The sequence below is a fragment of the Phaethon aethereus genome (genome assembly GCF_964289735.1).
Source record: "Phaethon aethereus genome assembly, chromosome: 9".
Lineage (NCBI taxonomy): Eukaryota > Metazoa > Chordata > Aves > Phaethontiformes > Phaethontidae > Phaethon > Phaethon aethereus.
In genome coordinates, this window is record NC_138585.1 from 595,048 (window position 1) to 614,379 (window position 19,332).

General features: G+C 62.9%; 2 protein-coding genes across 2 annotated transcripts; one reads left to right on the forward strand and one right to left on the reverse strand.

The window, feature by feature from the left end:
• Positions 1 to 294: 294 nt before the first annotated feature.
• On the forward strand, positions 295 to 14,457 carry TSPEAR (thrombospondin type laminin G domain and EAR repeats; the record flags this gene model as incomplete). Its single annotated transcript, XM_082003830.1, has 12 exons — positions 295 to 1,455; positions 4,127 to 4,347; positions 4,434 to 4,672; positions 4,799 to 4,889; positions 5,469 to 5,625; positions 6,058 to 6,189; positions 7,692 to 7,924; positions 10,705 to 10,891; positions 12,826 to 13,055; positions 13,350 to 13,537; positions 13,896 to 13,997; positions 14,304 to 14,457. Exons 1-12 carry the CDS (start codon positions 915 to 917, stop codon positions 14,455 to 14,457), a joined length of 2,475 nt encoding a protein of 824 aa, XP_081859956.1. The 5' UTR covers positions 295 to 914.
• A 2,238-nt stretch (positions 14,458 to 16,695) lies between these two features.
• Positions 16,696 to 18,131, reverse strand: LRRC3 (leucine rich repeat containing 3; the record flags this gene model as incomplete). The annotated part of the gene is made up of 1 exon (XM_082003395.1): positions 16,696 to 18,131. The coding sequence occupies exon 1, from the start codon at positions 17,536 to 17,538 to the stop codon at positions 16,696 to 16,698; it is 843 nt and encodes a 280-aa protein (XP_081859521.1). The 5' UTR covers positions 17,539 to 18,131.
• Positions 18,132 to 19,332: the final 1,201 nt, after the last annotated feature.

Below are 19,332 nucleotides of genomic sequence, written 5' to 3' on the forward strand. Positions count from 1 at the left end.
GGGGGATGCTCAGAGAGAGGCCTTGTGGGAGGGGGTTGCTCTGCGCAGTCCCACCCGGTGCAGAGCGTCCCCGGGCACGCACGCGGCCGCCCGCGGGCTGCAGGGGCTGTGTGACTCCCAGGCGGAGACACCGAGGGCGTTCGGGTGCCGCCGGGCTGCGGCGGCGGCTCCTCTCCGGATTTGGGACTGAGGTGCAGGTCGCTCCGCTCCGCCACGCACCCGCGGGCCGCGGGCCGCGCCCTCCTGGTCCTGGCGCGCTGGATTTCGGGCCGGCGAGGGGTGCGGGCAGACGGGTGGCGAGGCACGTCCGCGGGTCCGGCTCCGGCTGTTCCTTGCTGACGAAACCCCCGGTTTGCGACACAGTTTTTTGGCGTTTCGTCCCGGCCATCCGCTTTCTATTCCGGCGCTCGCCTTGAGGGAAGGCTTTGGGGACGGGGAGGGGTGGGAGCCCATTTCAATTGTTCGGGGAATGGAAGTAACTCGTTTTGTGGCTGTAGAAACCCAGCGGAGCTCGCTGCGTGCGGGGAGTTTTTCCACTGCTGTCTCTCCCGTTTGAACAGCGTAACCTCGAGGCTTTCCGGACCGGCGCTCGGCACGCTGCCGGCCTCCTCGCGGCAGGGCCGGGTCTGGTGGCCGGCCGGCGGGCTGGAGCCTTGCCCGGGGCACCGGTTGTGCATCACCTGCCCGACGCCATTTTTGGGGGAGAAATATGCACCTTGTGGAGTCTGGGGGTTTTTTGGGGCAGGATGGAGTGGACCAAAGGGGACAGAGGATCTCCCCCCAGTACAGGCTGGGATTGTGCTGCCGAAAGCCCAAGGCTTTTAGGGGCTGGAAGGCTTCCACCTTGGTTTCTCTGGGCAGGGGTGAATCTCCCACCTACTCCCATGTGACCCCTGCAAAATGAATCACCAAAAATGAGAGGAAGGAAAAAAAAAAAAAAAAATCCCAAAGCCGCCTTCCAGAGGGTTGGGCAAAAGATAAAAGCTCTCCAAGGAGCCCGGACTCCTCCTCTCCCACCGCCGACTTCTCATTTAAATGTCTGCGCGCAGGCTGCAGCCCGCACTGCCTCCGCGGCCGCCCCAGGGGAGCCCCCGCCGGCCCCCCGCCCGCCACCCCCGCCGTGCCCCCGGGGACGATGCCCACGCAAGGGGACGGCGCAGCCGGGGCTTAGCACCCCAGAAGCAGCCCGGCGTGGCGCGTCCCCGAGGAGGACGGGCCCGTGGTGGGCTGCTCCGGGTGGTCCCGCCGGCAGACTATGCCAGAGCCCCCGGGGGGGCCGAGCCGAGCGGTGCCTGCCCGGGCGCAGAGGAGTGGACGGCAGGGGGGTCCCGGTGGATGGACCCCCTGAGGCCAGCCCCCCGATGTCGGCTCCGCTGCTGCTTTGGGTCGTCCTCCTCCACTGGGCCGCCGGCGGGGGCTTCGTCCGGGGGGGCAGGACGTGGCAGCACTGCACAGGTAGGAGCGAGGGCTGGCGGGTGGGCTGCCAGGAGGGAGGCGTCGAGACAGGCGCTGGCCGTGCCGGGAAACGCGCCGGGACCCGCGCGCTTTCCCGCCGACGGGACGTTCCCCACGCTGCCGGGGTAGACCCCAGAAAGTGCGCTCCATTGCGGAGGGCACGTGGCTGCTGCGGGGTGCCCCGCGTGAGGGGACCTCTCCCTGGCAGCCCAGCGCCGGCGGTTCGGTGCCCGGGTGCCCGTGGACTCAGTCTCAGGGTGACAGCGTGGCACGACGCTTTGGGTGCTGCCAGCACCCACACCTGGCGGGTAGCGGGGTCGTCCCTGCGCCTGCAGCCCCCCAGCGTGGCACAGGACCGGGGAGCAACCAGTCCTTCTCGGTGCCAGGCAGAGAGCCGTGTGCCCGTCCCTGTGGCACAAGCGTTGTCCCAAGGTCTGCCGGCCCCAGGGACCGACACGGGGCAGGGGAAGGGCTGGAAGGAGAAGCAGGGGAGTGCCATGAAGTTGCCCCCGGAAAGTCCCTCCCGCCTCGGACTCTCTGGGGCTCCCTGTGCTCCGCCAGACACAACCTACGCCCTCCCGGCGGCAAAACCTCCCGGAAGGTTTCCGTCCCGCTGCCTCCAGCCGAGGAGCTGGCAGCTCCCACGGCATTTCCCGCAGGGAAGCGCCAAGAGCAGCCCGAGCCAAAGAGGGTCCCTGTGCCCCGGCTCTGCCTTCCCGTCCCTGTCCCCGTCCCCGTGCCGCACGGTCCCTGCCGTGGTCGGTGAAACTTCTGCCCGGTGTTTGGGGCTGCTTGAGCCCAGGCTCCGAGTGCTTGGGGCTTCTCTGGGTTTGATGGTGCCTACCTTTACGTTTTAGTACAGCCTGGCTAGCGGTGAGAAGGAAAGCTGGTGCTCCGGTGCCTCCGGGGACGTCCCCGCTGCCCCAAGCAGCCTCGGCTGGAGGGGTCCCAGGGGTGTCGAGGCCCCAGCATCAGCACGTTTAACTGTCCCCACGTCCCTCCTGCCGGCGCCGGGCCCCGGCTCTCGGCGCAGCCCTGACGCCGTGCGGCTGCGGGCAGCCACCCCACGGAGCAGGCAGCTGCCGGGCACGTGCGCTGCCCGACCTGCGCCGAAACGCCCCGGCTGCTCTCCCAGCCGTTCACCGCCGGCTCAGATGCGCATCTTAGGGTTTAGGAATTTGGTTTGGGTTTTAGGACTTGGTCCCTTCCCGGACCACAGCTTCGGACACAGCCTCCGGCCCCGGCTGAGCTGTCCCGCGGCTCACCCCAGCCCCTCCAGGGCACTCGGGGGCTCCTAAACCCCAAATCCAAGCCTGAATTCAGCTTGTGCTTTTTGCTGAGAAAAACAGGAACTGGTCATTGCCCGAGTCGTGCATTTCTGAAATAAGTTGTTTCAGTTGAACCACCGAGGCTTTGCTTTAGGAGCAGCTTAAACTAGCGGAGGGGCGGGCGGGAGGGACGCAGAGGTGGCGGCGGGGGAAGGACCTGGCCGGTCTCCCTGCTCGAGGGTGGATGGAGCCACACGAACAGATTCCTCCTTGCTCTGCCTGCCTGGGCATGGGCTGGCTGGGGGTGCCCGGGGGGATATGCTTCCCCTCTCCAGCTGGTTTGGGTTCAGACACACTCCGGTCCAGCCTCGCTCACAGCTCCCTCCCTCCTCGCTCTCCCGCTGTGCCTGGCAGCCGAAATTTATTAGGAGGTAAAAGCCCGGTCTCATCGGGGATGGGACAGACTCAGGGATTTTTTAGTCTGGCCAAGTGCTGCTTCATCCTCTGGGCATCACCACCCAGCCCCTCTGCCCTTTGCCACAGACGCCGCAATCCTGCCGGGAAGCGTTCAAAAATAAAAGCGGCGAGGGTGCCGAGGCAGGGAAGGTCGGAGAAGCGCCCGCCGTGGGTGCAGCCCTTCCTGCGGCCGCCGGCTTGCCGAGATGTCGGACTGACGGCGACCCGGGCGCTGTGATGTGGGGATGGCTTTGCCGTGCCGGTGCGCGGTGCTGTTCTTCGCCTGGGCGATGCCCTGCGGCTGGGCACGTCGTTCGCTCCCCTGGGGAGAGGATAATTATTTAATGAGCGGTTTTGGTGCCTGCCAGGGGAGTACGTGCGTGTGTGCGACTCGAGCTGGGCTGGGAGAGCCTGGACCGGGGCCGGAGCGGGGAGCGCCGTGCCCCACCATCCCGGGGACGGGGAGATGGCTGCCCTGCGAGCGAGCCTGCGGGTGCCAGACCCCCGCCGGCTCTCCTGGCCCTGGCTGTGGTTGCTGGTGGATCCCGAGGAAGCCGGGGGCGGCCCAGGGCGGCCCAGCCGGCGGGTCCTGGCCCCGGGGTCAGCATTCGGAGCTGCATCCATGGGCTGGTTTGCATGGGTGAGCCCGCACGCTTGGTGCTTGGCACCCCTGCTGTGGGGACGGAGAGGTGAGCCTTGGCGCCTGGAGGGCAGACCTTCCCTGCGCCAGCTCGGCGCAGACCCCCGGCAGGGGACGGCGGGCTGCCGGGGCGCGCCGGACCCCCGCGCTGCCGCGGGGCGCTCCGGCCAGCGCTGGAGGTGGGCTAGCTGCCTTGAGCAAGCTGGGTGGCGGAGCACCCCACTGCGAGGCGGGCACCCCGACCCCCAGCAGGGCGGGGTGGGATGGCTGCTGCGCCCGTGACGCGCTGCGCTGTCTCTCGGCACAGAGCTGCGCCCGCTGGACATCCTCTCGGAGGTGGTCCCCGCCGGCGGGCTGGCCCGCGGCATGAGGGTGTTTCAGGTGCAGGGGGTGCGCGGTTTCCAGCTCGCCGCCTCGCGGCCCCGCTCCCTGGGCTTCCCCGCCTCCCGGCTCTTCATCCACTGCGACCGCTTCCCCGAGGAGTTCTCCATCATCGTCACACTGAGGGTCCTCAGCGTCCCCGCCAAGGTAAGCGCTGCCGGCCGGGCACGGACTGGGCACAGCCTGGCCCTGCCGCTTGCAGCACGCAGGTCTGAGTCCGTGCCCTCCCGCAGAGAAATGAGTACGTCTTCACGCTGATGGCGGAGGAGAGCCCCAGCGTGCTGGTGGGGCTGCGCTACGCCCCCGACAAGCTCCACTTCCTCTTCTGGAGCCAGGAGCGCGCCGGCGGCTGGCAGACCCGCGTCACCTTCCCCAACGTCTCCCTCTCTGACAACCAGTGGCACACACTCGTCCTGGCTGTCTCCGGCCAGTCCTTCTCCCTGACGGTGGACTGCGGCGTCCCCAAGGACGTGTAGGTTGGGGGCGGCGGTGGGGGGCTCTGGAGGGCTGGCAGGACGATGTTCTTCCACCAGCATCTCCTCCAGCTACCAGCAGATGCCATAAAATTGTCCCCTGCCTCTTCTCTGCCCATCCGCAGGCTGGTGGAGACGCCGTTTCCAGCCTCTCTGTCGGTGAAGAGAGCCAGCTTCTACCTGGGCAACAGGAGGAGAAGGAAAGGCGTGTTCACAGTAGGTGCCCCACGGAGCGGGGCTGCCCGGGCGCGCTTGTGACTGGCCATGGGGCGAGCTGCAGCCCCCTCTGAGCCCCCTACGCTGGTGGGGCTTGGGCCACGGTGCGGGCAGCAGAGGTGGCCAGGGATCCCGCTGCTGGGCTTGGTCCCTGTCCGGCTGTGGGCGTGCAAGGGGCAGTGCTGGTGACTGGCACTTCGTGGACAAACGTGTTTTTAAGAGGACGCTGCCAGCGGTGCGGTGGCAGAAGGACAGTCGATGGCACGGTCTCTTTGATATGGAAGTTGGGGCAGTGCCTGATCCTGACGGACAGTGAAAAGCGGAGGCGGTGAAAGCCTCCCTCCCTCGCCAATGCTCCCCTTGCCCCAGATCTTACTTTGGCCAGGACGGAGATTTTGGCAGGCTGGGCCTGTCACGAGGGCCTGATAGACGTGCGTGAATCCCATGGAGGCTTCTAGGGCCCAGGAGGGGGGGCAACGCACAGCGTTGGGAGGGAAATCAGGGGCATGAATCGCCTGCCCTTTCCATTTCTTGGTCTTGCTGGCCTTGCTCTCCATCCTGCTGCTCCTGCTTTCCCAGGGCTTGCTGAGACAGCTTGTCCTGCTACCAGGAGCCGATGCCACCCCTCGGATATGCACCGCCATGAACTTCAAAGTAGCGACGCTCTCCGTCCCCACGGTCCTCCAGGATCTCCCCGCAAAGCCAGCAAGCAACGAGGTGCTAAAATACCCCTACGGTCAGTAACTCCTCGCGGCGCGGGCTCGGTTGGCCAACTTTTGCTTTTGCTGAGGAACACTCTTTGCGTGGGGCTGGGCGCGGAGCAGGAGCAGCGGGGAAGAAGAGGGTGTCCCCAGCGCCCTTTGATCCTCAACGTGAGTGTGGGGTGGGATCCCTGTCCAAAACCCCCCCTTGGAGAGCCGGGCTGCCCCTGCCCAGGTCCCTTGGCAGCGCTGGGCTCATGCCAGTAGCCCCACGGGTGCCAGCCCCCGGGGTTTCCTCAGCCGGTGGCTGCCTGGCTCGGTGCCGGGATGCCGTTTCCCCCATTCCCTGGTGCCCGTCATCAGGATGGGACCGGGACATCCAACCCTCCCTGTGCGCACGCGGACGAGCCTCGCTGCTCCTCCGTCATGTGTGCTGAGGCGCCTGCCTTGCTGCTCTCTGTGCCCAGAGACCGACACGAAGGTGACCCTGGGGTCCCGTCCACGCTGCAGCAAGCAGGAGAAGGCGCAGTTCTGGTTCAACGCCTCCCGGCGAGGGCTGTACCTCTGCAACGGCAGCGCCTGGATTTCCATGCTGGAAGGTACTGGTGCGCAATGCACTCTCGGGGATGGAGGGAGGCTCTTGCAGCGGAGGAGGAGCAGAAATTTGCCCTTGACAACAGTTTGGGGCAGGAACCAAGTCAAGCAACAGCAGAATGACAGGGCTGGGATGTCCCCTCACCTCTCCCCTGCCTGGCCGGGCTTTGCTTTGCTGTCGGTGCCCACGTCGACACTTCCAGCGCAGCTCTGGATTCAAGTGCCTCTGTGAGCCGGCTCCATGATCGCTCACGCGGTGCCTGCATCATCCATCCATGCTATCCGTGGTGTCCATCCCTCCTGGGGCTTCTCTGGCCACCGAGGTTTGCCGAGGTGGGACAGTTCACCCCACGGAGAGCCATGCCTAGGGTGCTGGGGTGCTCCTTGCCAGGGGCTCCCAATGGCACAGGCACTCCCGGTGCTGATGCGCTTGAGGGGTGGACGAGAAGGAGCAGAAAGACTCATCATCTGCCAGAAATACCCGAGGGAGCGATGGGAGGGTGGTGGAGGCAGGTCTCCATGTCACCTCAGCTCTGGTGGCCTTCGTGCAGAAAAGAGCAAGGCAACATTGGAGCCACAAGGTGGCAAAGCCGGAGCCTGGAGGGATGGACATGTTTTGATAACAAAATGGATGTTGCCCACCGACACTCTTCCACTCGCTCCAGGCAGTCTGCCCAGGATCCCTGGTGAGGACGTGGAGGACGAGGCATGCCCGCAACCCTCTCCTTATGCTGGTGTCCACGTCGTGGGTTTGGATGAGCCCCTTGCTTCCCACAGGAGCTGGCAGTGGCTGGACTCCCCATCTTTCCCTACCTCTGGAAGTCATCAGGATTGGCACTGTGTCTTTCTTTTCCCAAGGACACCTCGTGTTGGGATCTTGCTGACCTGCGCCCCTTGGTGCCACCAACACTGGCCCTTCTTGTAGCCCTTCTGCTGCCACTTGTCCCTTCCAGTGCCCACCCATCTGCCGCTCGGACCACTCTTAGCATTTCTGTTCTAATTTCTGGCATTAATTCTGTCTTAAGTCTTCTCTAACTTCTTCCAGAGCTCATGCTGACTCCAACCAGAGAAGGTATCTGGTGCAGGGCTGCTGCGGGTGCGGGTGGGTTAACCCGGCTGCTCTCAACAGCCCGGGCCCTTTCGCCGTAGGTCTCCTCTTCTCCTCCTCATTCTCTTTAGGATAAATATACCAACCCACTTCTTAAGCAGCAATCAGAACCAGTGGCGTAGGGGACTGCCCGGCACAGCGTTTTGCAGCCCTGCCCGCCACCGGAGAGCAGGCAGGGGTGGATGGGGCTGGACCTGCTGCCCAGCGAGACCACGTCAAGCCTTTTGCCACCCCCTCGAGTTCTGGCCCTTCACCAGAGACACCAGGACCTTCATTTTCCCCCCATAAAGCTCCATTCAGCAGCAAGTGCCGCCGAGCCACTTCTGTGCCGCGTGGGGGACCTCTCCAGGCAGGGTCCCCCAGGTTTAACCTCACCCCTCTTTTTTTGTCGTCTCCTAGTCAAACAGAGGCTGGACTATGTGGAGGAGTACCAGAACTTGGTGACCAACTCTGAGACGATGGGTGTTGAGGTCTTCACCATCCCGAAGGTGGGACTGTTCATAGCCACTGCCAACCGCTACACCCCTCCCGGATCGGCCATCTATAAGTGGACTGATGGGAAGTTTTTGCCCTACCAGAACATCCCCACCTACCAAGCTCAGTCCTGGAAGTATTTCACCATAGGAAAGAAGGTAAGTCTGCCTGGAAGGTTATTTCAGTGTCTTCATATTTCAGTATATTAAGCTGCAAGTGCCCAACACTGGCTTTTCCTCTGAAGCCCTGAGTCTCGGGCATGGTTTAGGGGGTGAATCTTTCTCTGTTCCATCTTTGATGGGGTCACACTGATACACGTATTCAGCCAGAAAGGGTCTGTCCTAGGGACTGCCAGCTGATCTCTGGCTTGCCCTCTGTGTTTTACTGTTTTTGCCAAGACACAAGTACATCTACCCAGTCCATTTTCAGCAACTGACGCTCACAGCGTAGGTAATTGCGTGGCCGGAGTGCTCCGATACCTTCCCCGGAGATCTCCAGGGTGTCTGTGAGGTCACCTCCAAAGGTGGCTGTTGGGGCTGGATCCCCCCACACGTGTGGGTTCATTTCTAGCAGGCTCTGCCTGTTCCCGCCCCAGGTGTAGTGAGTGCCGGTGTCAAAATGTCCTTCGCGTGCGGCCGCGCATTGTGCAGAGCCGCGGTCCAGCCTGGTCTCGGTGTGCTCATAGTGCAGCCTCCACCCTGGGGCAAACGCTGACCCCCTGGGAAGCAGGTTTTGCTGCGGATCCCAGCAGGCACGTGCAGCGAGGCAGGAGTCACCCCAGGCAGTGGCTGTGGCCTTGCTCTCGGGGACACGCAGCTCCGGACATAGGAGCACAGAGAGCAAAGCCCTCCTTGAGCTCTGACTGTGGCGGGCTGCGGGTCTGCTCTGGTCTCAGAGATCTACCTGTGGTCTTACAGAGCCATCGGAGCCCATAGCTCCTTCCCGAGACCCACCGAGTCCAACCTTCTGCGTTTCTAAGCCCTCTTGCCTCGAAATCATTCCAGGACTTTGGAGTCCTCTCTCCTCCCCTGGACAATCTGCCATGGGACTTCTGCAAAGTGTCCGCCTGGCTCCCCTCCCTGGGGGGCTACTCGTCCCTTTGCGAGGAGCCCCGGGCCAGCCAGGCAAACATCTGCTGAGGGCCAGCTGTGCGCAGCACTCCCAGGGGAGTGGGGATCGCTCCCGCGCCGGCGCGACGCGGGGTGGCTGCGGGGCTCCCCCATCGCCAGCCACGTGCTCCCGGGTGCCGAGGGGTGGGCAGGGGTCCTGCCTGCAGGCGCGGTGGCACCGACAGCCCTGCTGTCGGGATACGAATGGGCCACGGCCCGTTACCTGCCTGACGGGGGGGGGTCCTGCAGAAAACCCGGTCAATCCCCGAAAACGCAGCTGTGTAGCAAAGCCGGCTTTGGGCTGGGAACGTGCCTGCCTTCCCCAGCGCCGCAAAAGCTCCGGCTGCGCCTCGCGGGGAGGAGACAGGGACCTCCTCGGCTGGGTCTATCCACAGGTGGGAACCGCCTTGAGAGTCCCCAGCGTTAGTCGGGACCCACAACCCCACCTTGCAGCGGCGGCTGTGGGGCAGAGAGGACCACCAGACTGGGGATCCCAGCTCCCCATGGCTCCTGCACAGCGAAGCACCCGTGCTGGTGCTCACCAAGGCTCGTGTGCTCTGGGTTTGTCTCCAGCTCTTCACCGCAAAAAACTGACTCAGATTTAACGTAGACGGGCCGGCACCTCTCCTCACAGCGTGGGGCAGGTTTTCTAGCTGGGGCTCGCTCGGTGCTCCAGAGCGGCCGGGGATGGGGGCAGACGCCCTGCGTGCAGCTGCCCGCGCTGGGCACGTTTCTGTGTGGACCTGATGACCAGATAGGTGTTGCACCAGCAGTGGCACAGAGCCCTCCAGTTCCTCACACGCGCTGCGGGTGGGATGCTCCTCCGTAAGCGCCAGCACCGCGGTACTGCGCCGGGACCTGCTGACGCTCTGCCGGCACGAGGTGAAGAGCCCCAGAGGGCAGCGGCCACGGAGAGCGAGGGGACACGGGCTCCTGAGCTGCTGGGTTGGATCCAGGACTTTCTCTTCCTTCTGAAGCTGTTTCTGGAGATGCCCTGGACTCCCTGGACTGGGGCTCGCTGGGAGCTGCCCAGCGCTGGGGATGCACCTTCCCAGCAGGGATGTATGGACGCAGGGCAGGCCACCACTGAAGGGAGAAAGTCTCCATCCCTGGGGGTGGCTGAGCCTCGGCTGAACAAAGCCTGGGCCGGTGCTGAGAGGGGTCCTGCACTGGGCGGGAGGCAGGAGACCGCCCGCACCGACCGTTTGCTGCTTGTGTGCCACACCGTGTGCTCCGGCGAGCTCGGACGCGCTCCCCACCCTACGCAAGGCCGTCTCTGCGGCTGCATGCTCGTCCCGGGCGCTTGCAGGGGGAGTTTCTTGATCTGGAAAAAGTTTTGTCTCAGGGAATTGTTGTCATCGTTATTATCATTATCATATCTTCGATTTTTTTTTTCTGAACAAGCTTTCCTTACGGGGAAGGTTTGGTAGCTCCGATCTCCCTCCCTCCCTCCCCAGCCTGTTTCAGCAGCACAGCCGTGCTGCCCGTCCCTGGGGCCGGCGGGGTGCAAGCAGCCGCAGCACAGCTCCGCTCGGCGCCGGGGCTGTGGCTGCCAGTCTCGTCCCTGCCCCAGCTCCGCGGACAGCGGGCACCGCTGCCGCCTTGCACAAAGACCCCCGCGAACCACTGGGTCCCTGTCCCCACTTTGCGTGCTTCGTGCTGTTTGGGGGCCGCTTGGGGACCCGTCTTGCCCCACGCCAGCCACCTCAGTCCCTGGCCCCACATCCCCATGGGCGCCTGCCCCCACCCATCCCGTCTTCCCCCTGCTCGTGCTTGTCCGCACCCTTCGAGAGGAGAAAACCAAGATGTCCTGGCTTGTTATTTTTCAGATCTTCCTAGCAGTGGCTAATTTTGAGCAGAATGACAGGGGTCAGGAGTTCTCTGTAATATACAAGTGGAGCCGCAGGAAAGAGAAATTCATCACCTACCAGAGGATCACCACGCACAGCGCTAGGGACTGGGAGGCATTTGTCATTGAGGGAGAGGCTTTCCTCGCAGTGGTCAACCACAGAGAAGGTACCCAGCCCTTATATTCCCTATCGGCCCGGCTCAGCCGGGGCAGGCGGCCCTGGGGTGACGCCGGGGACCGCGGCACCCCGCCGCAGGCGCCCTGCTCGAGAGCATCCTCCCGTTGCCGTGGCAACACTGCAGCTCCCCTGCGCATCCCCTGCCGGCGTGCAGGGCACAGCCGGGGAGTCAGAGCACGCAGCACGGTGTCCCTCAGGAAGCCTGAATCCTCGCAGCCCCTCTCATTTTAGGAGAGAAAAGCGCTCGAGGAAGTGGCTGGCGCAGCCCCCCTCTGGGTTCGTGACGGTGGGGGACAGGGACAGGAGTGGGATGGTGTCCTTGCTGAACCTCTCCGCTGCTTTTCATTTGTTTCCCCCGTGCTGCATAACGTGGTGGGGCGGTGAGCGCAGCTGCCTGGGTTTGCAGGGACCGAGCCTTTTGAGAAGCCGAAGCGTTGGCCTTGTGGGCGCACAGGGAACCGAGGGAAGCCGGGTGAGAGCCGCTGGCATCCCTCCCTCCCTGGGCACCCTGCAGCCGTGATCCAGCCTCGCTTCTGACTACGAGTTGTTCTGGGTTGGGGCCTGCACCCCTCAACACGGGGGATGAATGGGTCGATACTACAGCCCTGGCTTTCCAGGATGCTCCCAGCTGGGTTCAGATGCTGGGCTGGTGGGCTTCTTCCCTGCCGTCGGCGCTGGCTGCTGGGGCATCAGCTCCTCAAAGCTGGCGGCAGGTTGCTTGGGCACCAACTGCCTGTGAACTGGGCTAGAAACTCCCCACGTTGCCTGTTGGACCCCACCACGGCCAGTTTGGACAAGACCTACTCCCATGGCAGTGGCAGCAGAAAGTTCCCTTTTGGGGCCGTGCACGTCTTGCAAGACCATTGTGTCCACGGCAAACTGGAGATGTTCCTCTGAACGGGTGGTGAAGGGTCAGTCCCTGAGGGGCTGCCACTTATCCCTGTGGCCATTTCCCACATGCCCTCCTCTCCCTGCAGCCCCTCTTCCCAAAGTCTCTTCCGTTGCAATGAGGATTGCCCGTAAACCTGTTAACACGGGGTCCTGCTGCTGCTCAGCTGCCAGAAACACCAGCAGGGCTGAGCCGAGCACAAGCAGTACTTAGTGAGCGTGGGGTGGAAAGGGGCTGCTGGTGCTCCACCCCGTCCCGATGAAGATTGTCTCTGGCTGGAGGGGACAGAGGCTGAAGGTGCAGAAAGGTTTTTAGCTGTAAAGCCAGCTGGGTTCCACACAGGCATGAGGTTGAGATGCTTGACTAGAGCCCAGGAGCTGGATGGAGCACGTGCTTCGGTGCTGGTAGGCTCAGCCTGAGTGCCCAGCATGGGGCAGGCTGCAGGCTGCAGCTTCCCCTTGTGCCGGAGCTCGTGCCATCGGCAGCGTTCGGCACGTGGAGGTCCCTGGCCAGCTCCAGGGGCTGCACGGCGACTCAGCAAAGGAGCACTGAAAAACGTCGGTGTGGAGCCGTTCCAGCTGTGGCCCCATCCCAGATGTGCGAGTTTGTGTGCGAAGGGTGACAGCAGCCCATCATGTTGGTAGCTTAGGGACTCAGCTGGGACTAGTCCAGTCCCAGTCAAGCTGGGACTTGGCTAAGCAGAGCTTAGCTGCCCCAGGACACTGGCACGGTGCCTCCGTGCGTGGGGAGACAGCACCCTCCCGACCCTCCTCTGCCAAGGGCTGCCATGAAGCCGTCACCGCACGCTCGGGAACAGGCTGCCAGCGTGTTTTGTGGGGATGGAGGCTCTAGGTGGGGATGGAAGCTCCAGAGTCTCTTTGGCTACTTCTGGGGGAGCAATCGGTCACTAGCAAACGGCCTTGCCGCCTGCCAGCAAATACTTGCATAGCTGAACATGCTTCTGGGTCTTGTTACCAGCCAGGTATTCCTTTTCCTCATGGTGCACATTTGTCTTGTCTGTCTGTCTCCCCCAGGGAATAACCACAACATAGACAGTGTGATATATAGGTGGAACCCCAGAACAGGATTGTTTGAAACCAATCAGACCATCCCTACCTCTGGAGCCTACGACTGGGAATTTTTCACCATCGGGCCGTATTCCTTCCTGGCTGTGGCTAACACGTTCAATGGCACATCCACTAAGATCTATTCGCACATCTACATCTGGCTCAATGGCTCTTTCCAGCTCTTCCAGTCTATTCTGGTAAGGCTTGGCCACTGAAAAAACTCTACTCCTTGGTCCCTGCTCTGGTTTTAGACAAGCCAGGGAATAATTACAGAGGCAGATGCTCTTCAGTCCTCTGGAGAGGTAGTGATAGTTTCCCACTGATTCTCTCCTAGGGATTGACCGAATGAGATTTATTTTTTCCCTTGGAGGGTTTAAGGAGTGGGTAACTTCCCCGCTGCGCCTCCAGCAGGTCCCCCCACACCTCGCAGCATCCTTGGCTTGCAAAGGCTTGCCCACATCCAGCTTCTCAGGTGGTTTCTTTCCCCCCAGACTTTCGGTGCTGCTGACTGGGAGGTCTTTCGTATCGGCGACAGAGTCTTCCTGGCTGTTGCGAACAGCCACAGCTATGACAGCGGGATGCCGGCACCCTCTAACTTCTACGCCATCAACTCCTCCATCTATGAGCTAAACATCACTGCCCAGATGTTTGTCAAATTCCAGGACCTCCTCACTTACAGGTACCTGTGCAGAGAGTCAGGGTGCTCCTCAGTCCACCTCCTTCCCCCGAGCAACCTGGAGGTCTCCTGGAGAGTCCATGCAGGTTTGCATGCTGCCAGGGTCCAGCACTGGTGGGGAGGGCAGGAGTGACAGGTCCTTGGCACTGAATCCCAGTGGGAGCTAGGAGAAGGCCCTGGATTTGGGAACAAGGGTGGATTTCCTTTCAGGAACAGCCTGGGAAGAGCAGGGTTTTCTGTGTATCATCAGGGTGGCAGAGATTAGTGTGGGGTGGGCTCAGCCCCACAGACATGCAGCCACTTCCTTGGCTGGCCACGGAGGGGCCACTTCACATGCCCCTCTGCTTGCTTCATCCCCCAGTGCCCTGGACTGGGAGTTCTTCTCGGTCGGAGATGACTCTTTTCTGGTGGTAGCAAACTCCTTCGATGGCTTCACCTTCTCCGTTAACAGTATTATCTACAGGTACTTGCTGCGGGAGGAGGGCAGGGTTGCATGGTTGGGTGGTTGTTCCCAGCAGGAGCAACCTTGCCAGGAGCCCAATGCAGGGGCAACCTCTGCAGATGGTGGTGCATCTGCCCAGGGAGGACAGACAGGGCTGGTCCCTGCTTCTGGAGAGGTTTCTGGGCAGGAATGAGTAGCCTCAGTGAGGGACATCCCTCCCTGAACCACAGCGGGGAGGTGGGAGATGCCATCCCCATGGCTCGGCTTTCCTGCACCCTTTCAGGTGCCCAGCTTGTACCCCAAGAGCTAACTGCCCTCCCCGTGCAGGTGGCAAGGCTATGAAGGCTTCGTAGCGGCTCACCACCTCCCCACTGTCGGCTGTAGAGACTGGGAGGCATTTCACACCGCCGAGGGCTCCTACCTCCTCTACTCTAGTGCCAAGGAGCCGCTTTCCAAGGTGCTCAAGCTGAAAACCACCTGATGTGGTTGAGACATGCTCAGCTCATCACCAGGATGGGGCCGAGCTGGGCATCGAGGTGAAGATGGACCACAGCGCCCAGGGATGGCCGCAGCATCAGCCCCACGGCCGGCTGGTTGTGTTCTCCGCAGGATGGGGAGGAGGAGGAGGGGAGCTCCGGGGCTCCCTGCAGCCTTTTCCGGGGGCTGGCAAAGGGGCTGCGACCCCCCTTTTGTGCTGTTTCTCCTGGGCAAGCTCTCCTGCCACGCTCCAGGGCCATGTCCTACCCAGGGTGCCTGGAGCCCAGGCGCTTCCCCGGGCTCACCGGGACCCCAGCGGTTGGCAGTCTCCAGCCAGGAGGGACCCAGAGGTGCTGTTGGTTGCATCCAGAGCTCGTGCAAAGCCAGGGAAGAAAGAGACTCAGCAGAGCATGTGCTGCAGGGGTGGCTGCGTGGCAGTGGGGAGAAAACAGCATGTGAGAAATTGGGGAAAAAGGTGGTTTCAGGTTTGGCTCTGGCTGCCCAGGGCCTGGGGCTGCAACGGGGCTGAGGACCCATCTGGTTCAACGTTGCACGCCATGCTTTGTGTCCATCTTCAGTGGCCTTGGCAGCCTATCCCACTGCTGCAGGTGCCTGCCTACCCTCCCGCTCCGCCGTGGCCCGTTTTGGTCCTCCTCGCCAAGTGATGTGTGTATGTTGTACAAATCCATAGATGCCTACAGGGACCGATGCTGGTCCTTGCAGCCCTTTGCATGACGTTAGCGACTCCCAAGCAAACCTGCTTTGCATTGGGACCAATCCAGCCGCCACCGGCATGGGAAAGACCCCAGACTTCTCCAGGTGAAACTGTGGCCTCTTTTCTTTTCCTCGCCTTTTCTGGGGGACTCTTGCTTAACCAGAGCTCTAATAAACTGTGCACCCCGCCTTCGTCCCACGCGCACGCTGTGGATACCCGAGCTTCTCTGCCCGTGGCAGAGGCTTCCCTCCATTCAACAAGCCACCCCTGAGTGAGACGGGGCCATGTCTGTGGCCATAGGTGACCCACGAGTACGAGGCAGCCCCGAGCACAGCGGGGTGCTGGGCTGAGGGTCCCCCTCTGCCTCGCCCCACCCAGGACCCTCTGCCTCTCCCAGCTGGCCCAGAGCATCGTTCAGCCTTCTCCAGCCCTGGGTTTCCCCTGGTGCTGGGGAGACCGCAGGAGGTGCTAGCCCCCCGAGAAGGGGCTGGGGGGACCACAGCCTGAGCTGCCCGGGGTCCGGGCCTGGGAAAGCCACCGCGGGCAACCCCTCGAGACCCCCCTCCTCCCCCAGCCCAGCCGCCGCTGCAGCTGGCTCTGCCGGGAAGGACCGTTTCTTGCTTGTGAAACAAGGCAGAACTCGATTTGCTTCCATTGCGCTGAGCCACAAGCAGCATCTTTAATTTGGCCCCAAGGAAAGGCAAGATAAGGCGTGGACGTACCAGATGAGAGGCAGAGGCACCATTTGGCCAGCTGGCCCCTGCTCGAGGCGGGCTGGGGTGAGGGTGGAGGGGATGTAACCTAATGGGAGTCGCGCTGGTACATTGAATTTAGGCTTGTCTGCTTTGGGAGAGATTGAATTAGGACAAGCGCAACCCCCTCGAGCACCACCACCCTCCCTGGGCACCCGGCTCCCAGTGCAGCGCAAGCCCTGGGGCCTTCTCCTACGTGCGGGGCTTTATTGAGAAACCAGAAGTTTGGGAGATCACCGCCGGGCTGCTGGCGGCCGGCAGAGGCTGCCGAGATGCCGCGTGCGGGCTGGGGCCATGTCCTGCTCTCTGCAAGGCTGGTGCCTCACTGGAGCTGGGACGGGGTGACCCCGCTGCACAGAGCGACCCACCCCTCTGCACCTCGGGCGCTGGGGACCTCCTGGCCCCACAGGAGCCCCCACCCTCATCTGTGTCCCCCCAGGGGCTTGTTCTCTCCAAACCACGTGGACCGCGAGCATGTGGCTGGGGCTGCTTTCCCTGTGAGCCCAGCTCTGGCAGGGGGGAAGGGGTCTGTGTGGGGGGCTCCTCCCCGGGACCTGGGCTCCATGGACAGGTCTCCACAGGGCATCCCCACCATCCCTCCCCCATGTTGTTTGCTCACGCTCAGTCCAGCGTTGCTGGGGAGGGTTGAAATCAGTGGCACTTGTTTGCGGGACCGGAGCAAGCGCTGGAAAATCCCATAGAGAAGCTTTGAAGCCCACCGGGTTGCCACTGGCTCCCTGCAAAGAAGCTGGGAACAGGGCGGCCCAATCCTGTGCTACAGGGCAGTGCTGGTGGTCGCTGGGTGGCCCTGGGTGCTGGGCAGTGACCTCAGGTAATCCACGTGCTTGCAGGTGTCCTCTTGATTGTGTCGGATGTAGCAGATCACATAGACGATGACCATGGCGAACCAGGCGAACATGGTGATGAACATGGCCACGTCCGTGGTCCTCTGACGCACGCTGCAGAAGTTGACGCCGGCATCCAGGACCTGGAGCAGCGGCTTGCCCACGTACTCCTCGCGCGGGGCCGTGTGGCAGGTGATGTCCTGGACGGAGTCGGGGTCCAGCCGCGCCTCCCACAGCATCTCCTGCAGGGCACACTCGCAGTGCCAGGGGTTGTTGGCCAGCCGGAGCTTGGCATTGAGCACCAGCAAGGCCTCCTTGGGGATACTGCGGATGCGGTTGCTGGAGAGGTCGAGGGTGCGCAGCCCGGCAGCCACCCCTTTGAAAGCTGCCCTGTCGATCTTCTCAATGGCGTTCCTGGAGAGGTCGAGTTCCTCCAGGTGGGAGAGGTGCCTGAAGGCATTGCTGGGGATCCTGGTGATGCTGTTGGCATCTAGCTTGAGGAACACCACGTCTTTGGGGATGTCCTTGGGGATCTCCTCCAAGTGCCGGGAGCTGCAGAGGACGGCCTTCGCCCCTGCCCGCTCCGTGCACTGGCAGCTCCGGGGGCAGGAGCTGCCCCAGGGGAGGCACAGCAGGAGACAAAGGAGAGCCTGGGCGACGCTGGCTGCTGGCGTGGTGGTGAGGGTCGCCTTGCCCCCGGCCGGCTCGGCACGGCTGCAGCAGTGGCCGGGCAGCAGGGCGGCTCCTCGGCGCCCCTGCAAAGCCGCTGCCATTGCCGGAGGCAGGCGGTGGGTGGAGGGGACACGGCACGGCGTTAATTCCCAGGACGCCGCTTGCGTCTCGTGTAACGTGCCCTGGCAAAGCGGTGAGAGGCTGGGCTCAGGAGCCTGGAAAATGAGGGTGGGATGATACTGGCTACTGTCTTTTCCAGGACAGCTTAATTTGGTCTAAGATTAATTATACCTGGACATAGAGCTGCAGAGATTAAAAACCCTTTTCCCCCCGCCATCTCCGCGCTGCCCACGCAGGCGGGCAAAGGGTGCTGCCGGACGGGCACGGCCCGGGAGCCTCTGCCCCGGCCTGCTTCCCATTTCCACGTGGGATGCCGTGATTTGCTGCTGGAGAACAGCAGCAGTAAATTCCTATCTCACCAACCCCCAGTGTTAAAAAAAAAAAGAAAAGATGAGTCAGACTCCCCATATCATCAGACCGCTGTAATCACCATCAGGTTTTTAAATAACAAGATGTGCAGTTCTTTGCTTTCCCCATCTGGTCCATGAGCTGGTACAAGCCAATGTTTCCAAGGGTTTTGCCAAAGCAGGGGTTTGGAGGTGACTTTGTTTTTTAAAGTAAACAATGAGTATGGTTTAACAGCCTGACTCCGGGAGCTGGAGCTTAAGAGAGGAGCCACTGACTATCACAGTAAAGGGGGTGATCTGGGAACCCCAAGGGCCGCCCCAGCCCTGCTGGGGATGAGGCAGGAGGTGAAGCAGGTCGGTCTTCTTGCCTCTGCCCCTTGGTGCTGCTCACACCTCTCCTGCTGCCTTGGCCAGGCTTGGGGGAAGAGATCCCCATGGTGGGGGGAAATTGGGGGGGTGGGACCCTGGCAGGCTCAGGGAGCCTTTCACCTGGAATGAAGCTGTCCATGGCGATCTCATTAGGAGACCAGCTGGGCACCGAGTCGTTTTCCCGCTGGCACCAGCATCCTTCCGATGCCATCATCCCCCTGGTACCAGCGTCCTTTAAGTCCCAACATCTCTCGGGTATGAGCATCCTTAGGGTACCAGCCAGGGGACGCTCAGACCTGAGGGATGCTGCCAGAGGACCTGCCCATGGGCCTGCCCAGGGGCGTGGGACTGTGCCGTGGACTCTTCCAGGGGAGATTAAGTCACGCTGCCCGGGAATACCTCGGGCCCTGCCGGGGTCTGCAGCGGGGGGAGCAGGGATGCCCTTTGCGATGCTGGTCCCCGCCACCTGCCCGAGCCCAGCCCCCTCCCTGGAAGGGCTCTGAGGGGCTGCAGCCGCCTGGTCCTGCTGCCCCGGGGAGCCCAGACCTTCCCGGCAGAGGGGCTTGGGCAACCGGGGGCCCCCGCCAGGCTCCACGCAGCAGAACCACCCCCCGCCGCATCCCGGGGGTCCCTTACCGGCTGGGCTGGGGGCAGCTCCACGTCGGTTCAGCTCCAGCTGTGGTGCAGGACGGCTCGGCTGCGGTCGAGCTTCGCCGCGGCGCCGGCCCCAGCAGCCGGTGAAGCGCCTTGGTGGCCTGTGGCAGCGCCGGGGCGTCCGGGCAAGGAGACGCTGGCGCAGGACGCCCAGGCAGCACAGCCACGGGTGCTGTGGGCGACTGGCCACGTGGAGCCCTTTTGTGCAGTAATTGAGTAACGCTAATTAGGTTTCGGCAATCCTTCTTAGGCTGTGGTTGCGCGTCTAGAAGCTATATGAGCTGCTGTGAGGCACGGTCGCCTCTTCCCTCCCCAGCCATGCGCCCAGCCTGGCCCTCCCGCCGCCGGCGCTGGCTCTCGGCAGAGCACGATGATGGGAGACCATGAGCAGACATCGAGCAGGCC